The sequence below is a fragment of the Sparus aurata genome, chromosome 3 (genome assembly GCF_900880675.1).
Source record: "Sparus aurata chromosome 3, fSpaAur1.1, whole genome shotgun sequence".
Lineage (NCBI taxonomy): Eukaryota > Metazoa > Chordata > Actinopteri > Spariformes > Sparidae > Sparus > Sparus aurata.
In genome coordinates, this window is record NC_044189.1 from 13,954,770 (window position 1) to 13,971,685 (window position 16,916).

Genomic DNA, 16,916 nt, shown 5'->3' on the forward strand with positions numbered 1-16,916 from the left:
TTAGTGCGAGTTGCCGAGTTTTGCAGATAAAGGCTGTAATACCCTGCAGAAGGACGAGAGGCTAGCTGACAAAGCTAACTAAGCTGGCTAACGTTACAGCTCAGTAAGGAGGAAGCCATTTACGTTAACATCCTGTGTTTTCATATGTTTTAAAAATCATTTTTCCGCCTTTATTTTACCAGGAAGTGCCATTGAGGTCAAGAGAGAAAGAGCCGTACAGAATCACAACATAGAAAAGGCAGCATATAAAACACGACTTACAAAAATCACAAAGACCAGAAGAACACGTATTTAAAGACAGTGGCCTCTCGTGAAAAAAGAAACATGCCTCCTTCATCAATAGATATACAGTACATCTGTCTTATTCCAGATCTATTTCCAAGTTATCCATGAATAAAATATTTTACCCCAAATCTGTCAAAACTCCAGGTAAGCTTAGAAAGAGAAGGGTTCCAGAGGTAATTTGGACGTTTACCTAGTCTAGCCTAATGGATAAAAATACACCCGCGCCGTTGTCTGCGTGCGGACAATGATGTCCACCCCCAGTGTAACGAGAGAGATGATACGGCTGGTGGGTGTAGTTTGATTTAAGGAAATGGTTCCTTCATGAAACTGCTAACAAAAAAGCTCTATGGATTGTCTTGAGTAAACCGGGTCGTGAGTTTTCTGAAAAGGAGACATCGGTGTTGAGTCTTTTTAGAATGTATTTTTTGCATTACATCGGAGAGAAGACAGACATATCTACAGACGACATCCACAAAACCGAGCTGCTCGAACCAAAACTTTCTAGATGAAACAATAGGGGGAAAATATGTACTTTTCAGGGGTGCACTGTCCCTTTAAGATGCAACGCCTCATCATTGCTCACACTGATTTCAATTGTGAGCAGTTTAATCAAAGAGCGAATCTTTTGTATTGATTTTAGAAGCTTTTATTATATTTAAACAATACAACTACTATATAACATGAGAGAAAAGTCAGAAACAAATACATTTTTGTTTATCAGAATGTTTTTTTCGTCCTTCTCATTTTCCAGTTATCAGGTCCCGCTACATTTTGTGTCAGGTGGAGATCTTGTGGAGGTTTTGGACAACTGCTTTACAGGACGCCAGGACACCAATATTTCCACCTACTGTTTTACGTATTTTACCTAAATATTATATGGTCAGAAAACGTGCTTAAGGAAGCTGCAGCTTGTTAATTATTTGATGAAGATGTGGTAGGTATTTCCTACGGGTTATTAGAGGGAAAACGAGGACGTCTGGTAGCCGAGGATGAAGAGGGAAAAGACAGAATCCAGTACAGACACATTCTTATTTCAAAACACCGGTAGTGTCTTTCCTTTGCTATTCTCACTTCACAAGAAAACACGTGAAAGATCCAAACCGTCAATCACTATTTTGATCCCACACACGTGTCTACGAGATGTTTTATGGTACGCGAGAACTACTGTACACATGTGTCATTATGTAAGCGTTGCGTAATGAAACGTGTGGAGACTCGGTGACTCCATCCTGTCACTCACTTGAGGTCTGATACCTCGGGGGCGTTGGGGGGGGGGATAATAGCTACGAGGAGCGGCAGGTGCATGCTTCCTCGTGTTGGTTTGGATTTCCAGACGTTTGATCTCCGTCCTCTCGCACCCGCCTGCAGCGGATTTAAGTCATTCCCATTCAGTTGCATGTTTACTGCTGCAGATTTGCTACTCAACAGACTCGCGCTCGATGGGAGGGATTTATAGCAGCAAACAGAAAGTCTGTGTGGTGTAGTCCTCTGATAATACTGCTGTTTTTTGTCTTACTTTAAGAGTTCTTATTTAAACAGTTAGGCTGTAATGAGAGCAACTGTCTCTTGATGATTGCAGCGAGCTGAAATGAATTAAAACACAAGGAGAGAAGAGGTTTCGGGTAGTCTGGGAACAGATGGCGCTGGCAATTACTGATTGATAAAATAGTTAAAAAGCCTGAAGAGGTGCAATAGCGTTACAGGCTCTTAGAAACACACCAGTGTTTCGTTTCGAGCCACCAAGTCCTCCCTTGTTGTGTATACTTGGCCTTTTGACGCGTTACTCCTAATTACACCATATGAAAGTCTAATTCCTCCGTCAATGTGCAATAGGTGCACATTTGCAATTATGATAATTCACCTCGTCTTGATGAAGTTCAAAAGTAAAAGCATTAGCACCTGTCTGGAGTGACTCTTTGAGGACATGCACATTGAGTTCCATGAGTGAGTGCGATACAAAACAGAGGAAGACCGCAAGATACCTGTTCAAGTCGCGCATCATAAGGCTTTGGAAGTCAGACGACATGAGGCGGTTGAAAGACGGCCGCGAGAAGAGTCTGTCCTTCGGTCGGTCCGGCTGGTGATTTGTAGGCATGTGCAGCTGCGGGTTCCTCAGTGCGACGCTGATGTCGTTCAGCAGCCGCGGCAGGGGTCCCAGTTTGAGAATAGCATCCTGCAGTAGGGAAAGATGTTCATGATTATTTAAAATGTTCCCAACCTTTTTTTTTTTATTTATTTTTTACCAGGGGCTATTTAACTGACAACGCTGTAGCGGTTCGGTCGACTCGGTGGAGGGCAAGACAGAAAAAAAAAAAGGTAAAACAGAAGGGGAAACTGATTAGCTCGTGTACTGACGACCTACTTTAGTTCAAAGTCATTATCTTGTTGTTGTGGGCTTGACAGGAAGCTTAGGAAAGATTAATCACAGGCAGACTGTGCCAAGCTCAAGGTAGTAAAAGCACAAACAGCCTGGGAGCTTAAATTATTATTTTATATGCTTATTATTACTATACATGATTATGATGTTAATTAGGGATGCTTTGATCCATTCATGTGGACAGGTACTGGCACCAATACTGGCCTGATTAAGAGGACTGTGCATTGTGCTGATGACTCAATCATTTCTGTCATTGACGTTGTAAGTTTAAGCCTTTTGATCGTCATTAAAACTCATTCAGTCACGAGCCATCAAATCGATAAAGAAGAAAAACAAAATACAGTCAATATGCATGTTATAATAATCACTGCACCTTTTAATTTGAAGAGGGTGTCGACAGCATCTGTCAGGGCTGGCAAATGCTGACAAAAAACGTCATTCTGTGTAACAAACACAGAGGACAAGAGCAGCCCGCTGTGCCTGTGGCGTCATCCACCTGAGTGGAGCCACGCAGAGTCAAACATGATGTCCCCGGTGTGGACGTGTTTCACAGGACACAACTGTAATTTGGGCTACATGTTCTGTGAGGCTTCAGAGAGGAGGGAAGAGTCTGTTTCACCTCAACAGACCTGATGAGAGCGATGGATTATCAAATCATCCATCTTTGCTCATCTGAGTCATTCTTACCCTCAGGTGTGAATGAAATAAAGGTTAGAAACCTCTTTTCAATATCCCCAAAATTTGAAATTATCAGTTATTTGCCTTTGATCATAAGAAGCAGGTAATTGTCTGTTATATGTATTGGCTGAAAAAAAAAGCATATTGTAAGAGAGCACAGTACTGAATCAGTATTCAGTGTTGGCGTAAAAACCTTATTTTAGGTATCTGTCTCCATCAGGAGAGAAAGAGTCTGCTTGGTGCATCCCTAATAATAAAACTATCATTCAGCGTTTTTCGCAGCCCAGCAGCAAATGTGTCACGGCTCAGCACTTGTCCGTGCCCCAAGGGTAGGAAACCTCTGCTATTCACAGGATTATGGACTAATTCATTCATAAAATTCAAATGTCATTCATAAAAGGGCCAAACACTGCTCTCATGAAACAAAGAACCCAGGGATAAAAAAAAAAAAAAAAAAAAAAAAAAAAAGCCCCATCTTTCCAGCTATGAGACAATTTAGCACCGTGCATAAAATATTTATAACTTTCATTATGCTTCAACTACAGTATCATTTCCATGAATCAACAGTGCAAACACTGGAGTTAAATATTAAAATACTAATCTCAGTTCTAATGGAGTTCAGATAATATTCATCCTGCATCTGCGTGATAGAAACGGCAGGAGCCCCTTTTCCAGAACTAACTTCTCGAAATCATATTAATTTTACGTTCGAGCGGCGCCGTTGTGTTTTTTCTGCCTACCTTGCTGAGCTGGCCCATGACTTCCCACAGCAAGCTGTGGAGCATGGACAGCTCTCTGCCGAGGTCGATGTAGCCCTCGAACCCTCCGGCGTTTCCTCCGGCATCCATGTTGGAAATCTCGTAAAGGAACTGCTGCATGGAGCCCCACTCCATCTCCAGGAACTCGTTCATGAAGTACATGTATTCCTCCTTGGGTCCAAACCTGCAGAGGCAACAACGACAGGACACGCGAGGGCCAAGATGAGAGTATGAGCTATGTTTCAAAACTGGCTGTTCATATCACTGTTTATACAATAGAAATACTATTGATTGTCTGTGTAGGTGCAGCTCTGTCTTTCACTCTTTGAATTTATAGCATCAATCATATTCTTCTGCTCTCTAGTACCGGGAATCTGAATGGCTTTTTCGAGGAACTAAGAGGTTCATTCAGCCCGCTGTTGTCTGCATTTTCACTGTGGTCTGAAGACCCGCGAAGATTAGGCGGCGATATAACGGCGCTGTCAGTCCATCTGTCGCATACTTTCTTCTGTAACTCCACTGGGGCTTTTCCGTGAAATCTGCTGGCTCGATTCTTCTCTGCACTTTCAGCGCAGCACAGCAGGGAGGGCTACCTGCTCCAAGATGTGTTTTCGATTGATGACGTGCTCGTCTTGTTGAGAAGTCCCCCGGCATTTAGTTATTTAAAAAGCCAGAAACTACTAAGAAGCACTTTACGAGGAAGCAGCTTAATCGGGAAATGTTTCGGTTTCACAGGCAGTTACTTCACACGACACCCAACCACGAGTACTTTTGGAAAAGACTACGCCCTGAGCTAGGACTTGTTTGGTAGAAAAGTAATTGCCCTGGAACTTAATTAAGACCCTGGTCCTCAAAAGGTTTCTAGTCTGTATGGAAAGTAACTTACACCTGTGTACACAACACAGAATCATTACAAACCTGATGATGTTTACATGTCACAGTATTCAGTTTTTCTTTCAGAGTGCTACAGCTAGAATATACAGGTTTCTCAAAATCAGGATATGAGAGCTTATCCAGGTTTCTGGTACAGCGGATGTGACCCGGATACTCCAATGACGTGACCGTAACTGGGATACCAGATGACTGATTTAGAGGTACAATGTCATTTCTGCCACAAGGGGGCTCTCTATAGATTTACAGACTGTAATATTGGGAGGAAGGCCGGGAAGAAATTGCCGACAGGAGGAGAGCTCAGAGATGACTTATTAACTTTATTTTTTACAGATTTACGATATCTTCACTCAAATGTATCAACCCGACTGCAGCAGCGATCTGCGCAGGGGCGGTTCTAGGGGGTGGCCAACAGGGGCCAGTGCTCACGTAACTCTGAGTCTGGACCCCCCTGTGGCCCCCCTGACAGGGAGTCTGCATTAATAATACAATGACAGATTTCTTGCAATAATTTTGTTCTGAAGGGAAAGGCAGAAATAAAGTGTCTCAGCAGTTTACTACCCAATCAAAATCGCTGAAATTGTAAACACTGTTTTGTCTGGATGAGGAATTTATCCTTTTTCCCGAGTTGTATGTGCCCCCTAACAAAAAAGCCGGCCCCAACCTGGCCCTCCTATGAAAACTGGTCTAGAACCGTCACTGGATCTGCGTAGGTGACCTTCTATAATAAGTAATCATGAACATTCTCGAACCCCAACAAAATATATAACAAAGATCAAGTTGTTTTTTAAGCATTTTAAAGCAGAATTCTTACATATCATATATATCATGTCGTTTGACATAAGGTTGGCTTACTAGCTTTCAACTCTATCTCACAGCCTTCATCAGCATTTGGAGTGGACTCAATTTAAAACGTACACAATTTCAGTCACATAAAACAGATGGGCATATATGAGGGGACGAGTTGGAACGCCCATTTTTCACAGTTTTTGGCAACAGATGTGCACGGCCTGTGTTCAGGTTCTTACAGCCGTCCACTGGCTCCTGTCACGAGTGGCTGAAATCTCTGGCAACATCTACCTGGTGGGTAAAACTGAAAACTGTTTTCAATTTTAGTTAATATTCCCTTTTAACCTTTTGTTGCAGCTAATCATTCATAAAATGTCAGAAAACACAGAGGGGTTTTCGCTAAATCAAATTTTTGGCGATGAACTAATCAACTGATTTTTTTCCAATGAAAACAGCACAAGCCTTAGATAATGTCAAGTGCGGTTAATTGCAGTTAATTGTTTATCCGATTGCACGTGTAATACTGATCATTCTTTTGTATCAAGCATTTCCAGTGTTCCCAAAATGTAGAGCCTATTGAACAGCCGCCACTTGTTTGAAATCTGAATTAAAGGTGTCTATTTAAGCCAGTTGAATTGTTTTAATATTTGAAGAGTGTCGGTAAAGAGCACAGAGTTGAGGTAAGAGTAAATGTGTCACGGCTTAAAGCCTTGGAGCTCACTGTGGGTGAGTAACAGCTTAAAGCCCCGCATCAAAAACGGCAGGCCTGTTTCCGGGATGCTCCTCTGTGACACGCCGCACATAAGCCCCGACGTCTGCAAAACTATAAAAGGAGCTGTGAGAGGGCAGGCGATGACGGGGACTCACTTGCTGAAGCTGGCCAAGTTCTGCATCACCTTGGCGATGAGCGTGAGCGTGCGGGACGTGCGCTCGGCGGGGTACTCCTGCATCAGGTTGAACAGGGAGGGGGACATGATGGCCGGGCACATGAAGCGAAGAAACAGGGAGGAGCTGATGAGGCTGTCGGCGAGATCCTCTCTTCCGCGCTCAGCACATCTCGCCCTCCATGAGGCGAAAACTTCCTTCAGCTCCCGCGGAAATATGCTGAGACAAGAACATGATTTTATTATCCAGTGTCAAGGAGAGCAGCGAGATAAAAAAAAAAAAAAAAACGGCAGCACGCAGGAGTTCTGCAAGGTCAGGAGACAGAAACATACAGAAAACTACTGGACCATACACCGCTCAGAGAGGAGAAAGTGTTGATGAAACCAGCTTTGAAACCGTCTTACATCATGTTGATGATATTACCAATTATATCACTGGGAAAAAAACAGCTCAATAGACGAGTGTCATGTTCTAATGGAGTCATTTTTTTTTTTTACTTAAATATCAGAGTGTGCAAAAAGAAAGATTTCATATTTTTGTTCATTTGAGACGAATTGGCTGCAGCAGTATTGGTCCATTCCTAGCTTGGATGTAAGGTCACAGCTCAGGCATGCGGCCACTCAGCGATCCAAGGTAAGAGTTTCATTCGCAAGGTAACTTGCACACTAGCTTTCTGTCTAGCATGAGCCTAATGGCATCATCCCACTTTGTAGACAGCTAGAACATTATTAAAATATTATATCAAAAAAATAAATGACATCTCTACTGGATGACTTTGCAACAAAACGGTATGCAGTTAATGGGAAAATGTGCTGAGTGTCAGAAAACCTGCTGTTTCCAGTGCGTTTAATTCTGTGCCATTTTATGATTTACGCCCACGGTTCCCTGCAGGCATGTTCTCCCATCAGGTCCTTGCTTAAGAGTTATGTTGTACCTCGTCTCCTTAGTGCAACTGCTTATGTTTTAGCGATGCATAAATCACAAGTTATGACTGACATGATTGACTGAACAAAGTTTGAACTCACACACAGCTTGTTGTTCTGGCGTCGATATGCGGAACACCCACATTTTTTAGGATGTGCAATGTTGATTAAGGCAAATCAACTCTTTCACACTTTACATGTGTTTTCACTGTATTCAAGCTGGACATTAAGATTGCAGCACCTCCTAAATATTAATGATGTTAGTGTGGTTGTAACCACGTTGACTTAATGTGGCGTCACATGCAGAGCCTCCACAGACCATATTCATACGGCGGCTATTTAAATCCAATTAACATATAGAATCTGACAAATTGTTATCATTTCGCAGCTCCATGATTGATCAGCCATTCAAAAGTGAATGGATAATGAAAATGGGAGGGACATCGGCCTATATTTCACGTTAAGACGACACATTTGATAACCAATTAGCTTCCGTAAGCCAACAGCTAATGTTAGCATAACATTACTGTTTGATTGTGTCAACACAACACTGGAAGTGAAACACTCTGGATGCAATCAAACAGTAGGCTAATGTTAGCTAGGAACTGGTTGAATGCTAACGTTAGCTGAAGGGCATCATATATTTTGTTTTACATGAAAATATGGAACAATATCCCTCCAACTTTTCACTACCTATCATTGTTTCAGTTCCTGAAACAGTTGGGATGTGGAGGAATGATGAAAATCTGTCAGAATCCTTATGTTCATAGGACCTGCGACCTGTAACACAGCAGAATAACACTGTGCCAGCACTCAAGCTTCTCAGATGTCAGAGGAAAATGGCTGCCGTGTGAATATGGTCTATTGAGCCGGTGAAAATGTCAGTATTCTTCTGTATCACAATATATATTGCAGAAAAAGAAAATAACACGATGTCGGTGTTCTATCAATATCATGCAGTGCCGACAGCTGGTGCAACAAGCTACAGATGTTTCATCATGTGGGGAGACGAGATTAAAAGCTTAAATTCTAAACATCACAAAACTATAATAAAGCTTTTGTGATTTAATCTGGAACTTTCTGCTGCTACTTCTTTTTAAAAACACTGTATACGTTCCTCTGCCCGATAAAAAAATATTTTCACAAATGTTTCATTGCAAAAGTGGGATTTTGTGTTTTTAGCTTCAAATCTTGTCGGTGCTTCTTGGTTGCTAATCACGGAGCGCTGGGATCAAAAGGGCGAAGGGCGAGGAGGGCACGTTTCTCACACGCATGAATGCAGATGAATGTCCATCGCCTACTGGTGCTGAAATTTGTGCAGTGCAGGATGTGAGACACACACACAACTCAATACCATGTGTAGTCCATGCGAGAGGTCAACCACACACATCGCAGTTCACCAGTGTTGAACTCCACGCAGAGCCAAGATGCAAAATGTGCAAACGTTTTATCCGCCCCTTTGCTCTATTAGGATGGAAGTGAACTGGAGGCGAATATTTACACGTGTAAATTATGCAGACAGGGAGACACATGCACAATGTCTTCTACGGGATATAACCAGCGGGAAACTGACCAGAGAGAGTTGATAATCTTGCAGAGTAGCAGCTCACAACACATGCGAAGGTTGGCTTGATGGTCAGCGAGGACTGACGGCGGGACACGCATTGGATCCACCTCGCAGTTCTCCTCAGACTCGTATAAGGCTCGAATGAAGTCACCTGCAGGTTGTAGATCACACTGTCTTCAGGTTTTTCCCCAAAATGCATCAATATTTAAAGAGTTCTTAAGCAGGTGGATTAGGAGGAGACAGCTGGGCATATACTGATTTTCTTTTTTCTTTTTTTTTATCTTAAGTTAAATTAAAAAAATATGTCATTAAGGTAGTGGGGACGATGATATCCACAGAGTATGAAAATCAGGAAGTGAATATAAGTATACAAATGCGTTTAAGAAAAAAAACAAAAAACGCTGCTACCACAATGAAGAGGAGTCATTTGGGAAAAATGTCATAAATATTTCACAAATATATATCAAACAATCTCAGCATCAAACAGTGCTCGAATTTAGCCTTGTCTGACACACTTATTCAAAGTATTAGATTTTTCCTTCTGAGCTTCAAATCCTCTTTTCATTCAGGCGGCTGGAGATTAAACACAGTGATGTGCTGTGGGGAACGTCTACGGCAGCCTTACCTATAGCATCCTTGAGGTATCTGTGACCTATAAGTTTGAGGTACTCTTCCACAGCCTTTGTAGCTAGCGTGTTCTCGCGAAAGATCAAGTGCTCCCGGTCCATGAATCGATCCACCTCACACATCGCCATGTCAGACAGGAACTCCTGAGAAAGGATAAAAAACGATGTATGACTTATGGTGATGAAACAAAGCTAACGATCATACAGAGACGTGAACAGCGGTGACACATCACACCTGACTCCGTGTTTACCTTTGTCTTCCCGGTGCTTTGAAGGATGTGCACCAGAGCGAACGCCACTTCCTCTTTGCTTTTCACACTCAGCAGTGGCTCCAGAACTGCACACAGTGTTCGGTAGTTGTTGGTGATGTACTCCGCAAACTCCTTGTACAGCTCCATCGGCAGGATGTTCATTGTCTGGTAGCGAGACTTGACACGTAGCGAGGCGTTGATCACTTTGGTACTTCCAACACCGCCGCTCTTTGCCAGGACGCTGGACTGTATCACCGGGTACCACTGCTCGACAAACTGCCGGCCCGTGATGCTGGTGATGGGGATGCTGACAAGGCCAAGATATGTGCTTTTCTCCTGTAATACAGAGGAAAAAACAATTTATTTTTTATATTTGTAGGACAATAAAATGTATCTGGACTCAGGACTAGGGTTTTTATTTTTAGGAATACACTACCTTGCGTCTTTTTTTGTCCGTTTCCTTGTAGAGGTGCAAACGAAGGCTACGAATGGTAGGCAAATTGTTAAATTCAAAATGCTCGCCCCAGAAGACGGTGTCAGTCCGGGGTTTGCTGGTGGTGCGTGCGTACAGCATGTCATCCAGACACAGCTCGCAGTAGTAGCGTTTCTTAGCGGGGAGGTCTCGGGCTTCGATGATCCACAACTTGAGCACATTGTCCACCCGTCTGCTGTTGTCCTGGAAGCGGAACGAGGAGTTCTGTTACTGCATTATAACAGTCCTTATTCACATGTGTTCTTAATGTTGCAGCCCTGGACCTGAACGATGAAATGACAAGCCAACAGCCCGTCATTTCATCCTGAGTTATTGTGAAGTGTAGTGAAGAAAAATCTGTGGTGTCTACCTTGTTCGGTTTGACAGCTCGTTGCAGATTTTCAATCCACTTGTCTCTCTCTGAAGCTGATCGGCAGGCAAAACATTTTGTCCCTGAACTGGTGGTAACCTGCAGACAAATATTACATATATGGCTGCAACTAACCATTCTATTTACTTTTAATTGTTCTTTTTTGTTTTTGTTTTTTCCTTAACAATCCGTGTGTCCAATCCCAAGGTAATGTTTACAAATTGCCTGTTTTGTCCATAACTCAAAGATAAATAATTTACAGGCATACGAAACGAGGGACTAAGCAAATTCTCACATTTGGCTGGCTGGAAACGGAGAATCTCCTGATACACAAGATCGCTACATCGCTTCGTTTATCTAATTCACAGAGAAGTGAGAAGTGGCTTTGTAGTAGTACCTGATTTGATGTCATACACGGGAAAAATTCAATTAAATAGACGCACACAGCCAGGAAGAAAAATGACAATAGCACACCTCAAAGCAGTACTCTTGTCCTAAAATACTAGAGTGGACAGGTTTGATTATGGCCTCCTCATCCAAAACTAGGTCCAAAGCCTCCGCAGCGCTGCTAGGAGAAAGTAGGGATTCGTGGGAGTGGGATTCTTTGAAGCTCTGCATCAATCGTGTCCTGGTGAGAGAAGGAGAAGGGATTTACTGACTGTCGGAATTCAGATAATCAATAGTCTTTATATATTGATTTAGAGAAACAACCCAGAAAGGTTTGCGTAGAACAGAAAATGAGTCACTCCTGCAATTCCAGTACCATTTGTTTTCAAGATCTGATCCTTTTATAATGAGTTTAAGGAAAAGTTAAGACGACCAGATTTTCAGCTCTGGCGTTCGCAGTTTGGCGTGTTGACTCCACACGTGTGACTCACGCTGCGTGTTAGGAAATGTCCCACAGTGAATCCGTTCAATTCTTACATTTGCCTAAAAATGCACAAGAATTTCAATGTTAATGTAACCCAAGATAAGTGGTTCAGTGGGGCAGTGCAGTTGTAGACAGAAGATTTTGCCTGATCAGAGCGTAACCTTTAGAGGAGGGCAGCTCTGTCAACAAGATGGAGAGAGATGGTGGAAGAGGAAGGTGAGGCAAAGGCTGTTTCTCAGGTGAAGCATGGTCAGTAGGCCAGGGAAAAACATACAGTGAGGAAAACGCTGATACCCCTCTCCTGTCTGTGCCCTACAGCTGAATATGAAGCTGGAGCCAGCAGGTGATTAGCATTGCTTAGCATAAACGCTGGCTGGTTCCATCCAAAGGTACAAAAATATAATTTTCCAAAATACCAAGAACTGATTGAATTGAAAATGGAGTTTATCTACTCTGACGAGCTGAAGCTAGCTTGATGCATTGTAGTTAAAGGAATAGTTTGACATTTGACAGATATGGGTGAGAAGATCACATTCATCATCATCATCATCATCATCATATTTGTCTGTTAAACACAACAAACAACACCTGAGTTTAGCTTAGCTTAGCATAAGCTAAACTTAAGCATGGTTCTGTCCAAAGGTAATCAAATCTACCTACCAGCACTTTTCAAAGCTCATTAACAACAAGTTATATCTCATTTGTTTAATTCAACCAAAAAACCTTTGAATAAAGGTGACAAGTTGCTCTGGGTATTTTGTTACCTCTGAACAGAGCCAGGCAACTGTTTTCTCTTCGCTTCCAATCCGTGTGCTCAGCTAAGCTACTGTAGCGAAATGAGCTAAGCTGCTGACTGTAGCTTCATGCAAATGCTATTCATCCTCTCATTTAACTGTCTGGAAAAAAGAGAAGAAGCTTATTTTTTCTTAAATGTATACATATTAATTTAATAGTGTCTTAAGATAGCTTTGAAGATGAAAAGATTGAAAATGCTGGGTTTATCTACACTGAAAATTAAAACTAGGTCTCTGCATCATTGATGAAGCAACAGTACGACATTTGGGAAATAACTTCTGTCAGAGAACCTCTTTCATATCTGTCGCTTTAATACAAAGCTACAGCCATGAGACGGTTATCTCACAGTGGGGGGAAAACAGCCTGGTTCTATGGGAATGTAGAACAAATCAGTCCACCAGCACCTCTAAGGCTCACTACTTAACACAACAGGTCATTTTAACCCTTCTCCCATCTTTTTGCTAACTTAGCTGACAGGCTACTGGCACTAGCTTCGTAATTAGCAGGTTAGCCTACAGTGAAAGCAGTGTGAATCTTCTCATCTCAATCTCTGCGAGCATCTAAACAAGCTTTGTTCTCTGAATGTTGAATTATTCCTTGGAGATATTCTGAAACTAATCTTTTAAAAAAACTCAGAATTAATCTGCGCTGTACAACTGGAGCTGCTAGCTTGCTGCATTATTAACACCGGCTTTAGACATGAAGTAAAAAGGAGCAGCAGTTTAAGGCCAGAGTTAATGTCGACGAGAGGAGCAATGAATCGTCTCATTCGAGGAGCTGACAGTGCCATCGCAGAATGAAGTACATGAAAAATGCTTGGTAAACCGACTTGGCAGCAGAGGTAGAGCAGCTGCGTTGGAAAGCTCGAGTGTGAAGTTGGACGCCGAGGGTTTAGAGCAAAGTCAACCTAACACTACTGAGTGAATTAAGTGTGTGTGGGCAGAACTCAAGGCAGGCTGCGAAGGCAGCTGTCTGCGGCAGCGGTGGGAACCGGAGGACGGCTGAGGTTAGAGGGGAAAGTACACTGAGGCTGAGAGTCCCTTTAACCCCAACATAACTGAGCTTAAGATACCCCCACCACCTCCTTCAGTGCTGCCTCCACAGATCCCCCCTGGATTGATATTCATTTCAGCATCTGAACCGGCTTTCTGCATTGGCGCTCACTCTGCGTTTTAGAACAAAAGGATTTTCACATCCCCTGCTAATCGCCACTTTTCACATCTCCGAGCATCGGACATCCACACCTGCCCTAAAAATGTCCATTACACATCTCTTGTGGCTGAAGGAAAGTGTACAGTCAGCGATACATTTTCGCTTTCTTGCCGCCTCCTCTCTACATCCTCACATTTCCCATATGTGCATCGTGACTGGATTGTGTGAGGACTGCATAAAATTTTGATCACAATGCAAGCCGGAATCATCCGGGATGCGACCTCAAGTCAGAACACAAAACAAGAAAAAGCTGTCACGAGTGCCTCTAGAGCTGCGGGCTGCCACGCACTGACACCGTCCGGATAGCAGAAATCACAAAACATGATAAAGGAAGGCAGAAAGTAATTCTCATTAATACTACAGGATGCCCAATGGACCCTTGACATAAAGATCCTTTACCAAAATGACATTTCTGAAGGTTTTTGATCGTTCTGGTCGGTCACAGATGAAAAGAGAAACACCCATCCAACAGTGATTTCCCCTCGGGGATCAATACAGTTTCTGATCCCGATTCAACAACAACTGCAAACCAACAAATCATTTAAATATTCATGGCTTTGTTCCATGTTGGATCAGGTCATATGCCAATAGGATGAGAGGCTTTATGAAGGCCAGTGCAATTAACCGTCGATCCAGCTCAGGGCGACAAATGTCTGTAAACAATTAACAACACAAGTACAAACCATTGTTTTGTAGTGCTGCTATTAATATCAATCAAATAAATGTCTTTGGTTTCTGCCTGAGAGCTCTGAAAAAAAGTTCATGCCATCCATGACTGTATCACCACAGGCAGTGCCCTTCATCCAGCGGGGCTTTGCCGTTGTCAGAGTGCTTGATAAGAAGCCACAGTTCAGGTGAAGAGTGTCAGGTGAGCTCCTCGGGCAGTTTGAGATCTATCTCTTTCTATCCTTTTGCTTCATCCACATAAAAATAGAGGTGTGAAAGATTTTTAGGTTATTTTTTTTTTTTTAAGGAAGTAATCTAAACATATCTTCCCTCAAGACAACGCAAATGCTAATTTTAGCACGTCAGCATATCAAGGAAGAGATCATCTTAACGTGCATCAGTTAACATGTAAGCGTATGATGACAAGTCGGGGATTAATCAATGTCATCCAAGGACATCTACCGATTTCAATGGCCGGCTGTGAAATCAAGCCTATGCAATTCTTTCTAAAGCAGCTGGTGGAGCCACAAGTAGCAATTTTCCCAGCAGAAACATCGACTTGTCACAGCGGGAGGAGCTCATGTATTGCTCGAAACAACTGTCAGTGGTTCCTCCATGTAAGTAGCCCAGTAAGCCGGCTCCTAAGTGGAATGTAGTGGGCATTATGATGTTATTTAGACATGCACCTTCCCTGCTTGGATAAGTCAGTATAATTTTAAGTGCTATATTGTAGATATAGAGACTGGCTGTGAAAATTGGATTTCACTACATTCCCCAAGATTCTCCTCAGTCGGTTGCTTTAAAGACATTTTTCAATTTCTACTCCTGTGTTAATTGTTCATTTATATTTTTTTAAGTATTTTTTATATCAAAACCTTATTTTCTGTTTTAAAAAAAACAACAACATTTTTTATCAGCTATTTTTGATTCCCAGGGTCAGTTACATAAATGTATCAAACACAACATTCATGTAATTTTTGGGCACTAGTTAAGTCACTCTTAGGTTTAGGTAGTTTATTTCGAATATGTAAAAAACAAAATTATCATACACTAATTGGACAGTCATAAAGAAAGAAAAAAAAAAGGAAAAAAAAGAGAGAAATTAAAAATAAAAATAAATTGAAAATAACAAAGTATAGCAAAGTAAACTCTTACTTCTGCATCATGTGACTTAAAAGACAACCTCATAGATATGTGAGCGGACCCATGAGTATAAAGTAAAGTCAGCAAACTCCATACGCAGCTGTAACTAACGCAAGTTTGCGAGCATTTACTAACATTATCCACAATAATCCAGTGGTACTGTCGGAACAAGTTAGGCTTACTTCAAAATCTTGAGTGTTTTGCACTGATCGAGGTTGTGTTTCAATGCGTGTGAATTCAGCCTTTTAAAAGGAAGAATGTAATAATCATTCTTTAAGTTACTTAGTCTCACTTCAAGTAGTTTCAAAGTTATTTCAATGGAATCTAAAGTATTCGACTGAAGGACTGAGATTGTCCTTCTTCGAGCCAAATGTGAGGTGCACTAACAAAGCAATTTCACACTTAAAATAAGAATGTTACAGTTGTCATGAACATTATCAATACCCTCAGTGACAACTGAAACATTCTTCTTTCATACGGAGCGCTATAATTACACGAGCTCTACCATACACTTTGAACAACCTTGAAGCCAGGTATTGAGGCTGGCAACGTTCAAGCTGCAGCTCGCAAAGAAGAGTGGAGAGGCTTCCAAGGTAGTCGCGGCGCTAAAGTAACACCCAGTGCACCGAGCGGCACGTCAGCCATCCGAGCAAGAACAGATTGGATCGTTGACGGATGGAGTCCAGAGCTCAGAGCTGCCCCCCGATCTAAGTGCATAAATAAGCTCATTTAAGTTGCGATGTACTGTGTTTGTCATGTTTTGTGACGTTTGGCAGAAGTGTGGCGAACACGATCACCTCACAGTGAAAAGTGGTTATAACACAATGTTCTCTTTCACTCCGCTTTCCTCTCGAGGCTCTGCACTATCAGCAGTCAAATAAAGCCACAAATGCAAACACGAATATTCTTGAGAAATATTGACGGTCTTCAGTTCCTCCTGAGTGGAATTAGCGTTTTCTGCTCGGGTTTGTGTGGGTTTTCGCTGGGTGCTTCGGCTCCCCTCCCACAGCCCGAGCCTTCGATCCAGGAGAACGCTGCAATTAATCCAATTTGTGATTTCGCCTTGATCGCATAATAACTGCGTGATCTTGCCGTACAATGCACACGTGCAACATATAATGTACTTGCGATAAAAAGAAAACAAATGTGAAAACTGTTATGATCAAAGGAAACACTCATAAGCAGGAATATATCTGTTAGAGCTGTGAGAAACTGGCAGCCGAGCCGCAGTGCTTTCCTGGCTTTCGCCCAACACATGCTGGGGCAGGCTCCAACCTCCACGTGACACTGAATCTGAAAGTGAAAACAGTCGGTATTACTTTGAATTATACAAAGGCCTTATGTGGTAAAGGTTACT

At 42.3% G+C, this 16,916-nt stretch overlaps 1 protein-coding gene across 5 annotated transcripts in view; it reads right to left on the reverse strand.

The window, feature by feature from the left end:
• Positions 1-16,916, reverse strand: part of LOC115578458 (ras/Rap GTPase-activating protein SynGAP-like) — a 54,458-nt gene that overhangs the window by 18,337 nt on the left and 19,205 nt on the right. For 4 of the 5 annotated variants that reach the window (XM_030411425.1, XM_030411422.1, XM_030411424.1 and 1 more), the window contains 9 exons: positions 11,347-11,500; positions 10,873-10,971; positions 10,467-10,727; positions 10,031-10,366; positions 9,779-9,923; positions 9,160-9,304; positions 6,646-6,882; positions 4,081-4,282; positions 2,268-2,458 (listed from right to left, as the gene is read on the reverse strand). In XM_030411425.1, the coding sequence (XP_030267285.1) occupies positions 2,268-2,458; positions 4,081-4,282; positions 6,646-6,882; positions 9,160-9,304; positions 9,779-9,923; positions 10,031-10,366; positions 10,467-10,727; positions 10,873-10,971; positions 11,347-11,500 (1,770 nt within the window). The remainder of the gene's footprint in view (positions 1-2,267; positions 2,459-4,080; positions 4,283-6,645; positions 6,883-9,159; positions 9,305-9,778; positions 9,924-10,030; positions 10,367-10,466; positions 10,728-10,872; positions 10,972-11,346; positions 11,501-16,916) is intronic. The other variant, XM_030411423.1, reaches the window with a different exon arrangement.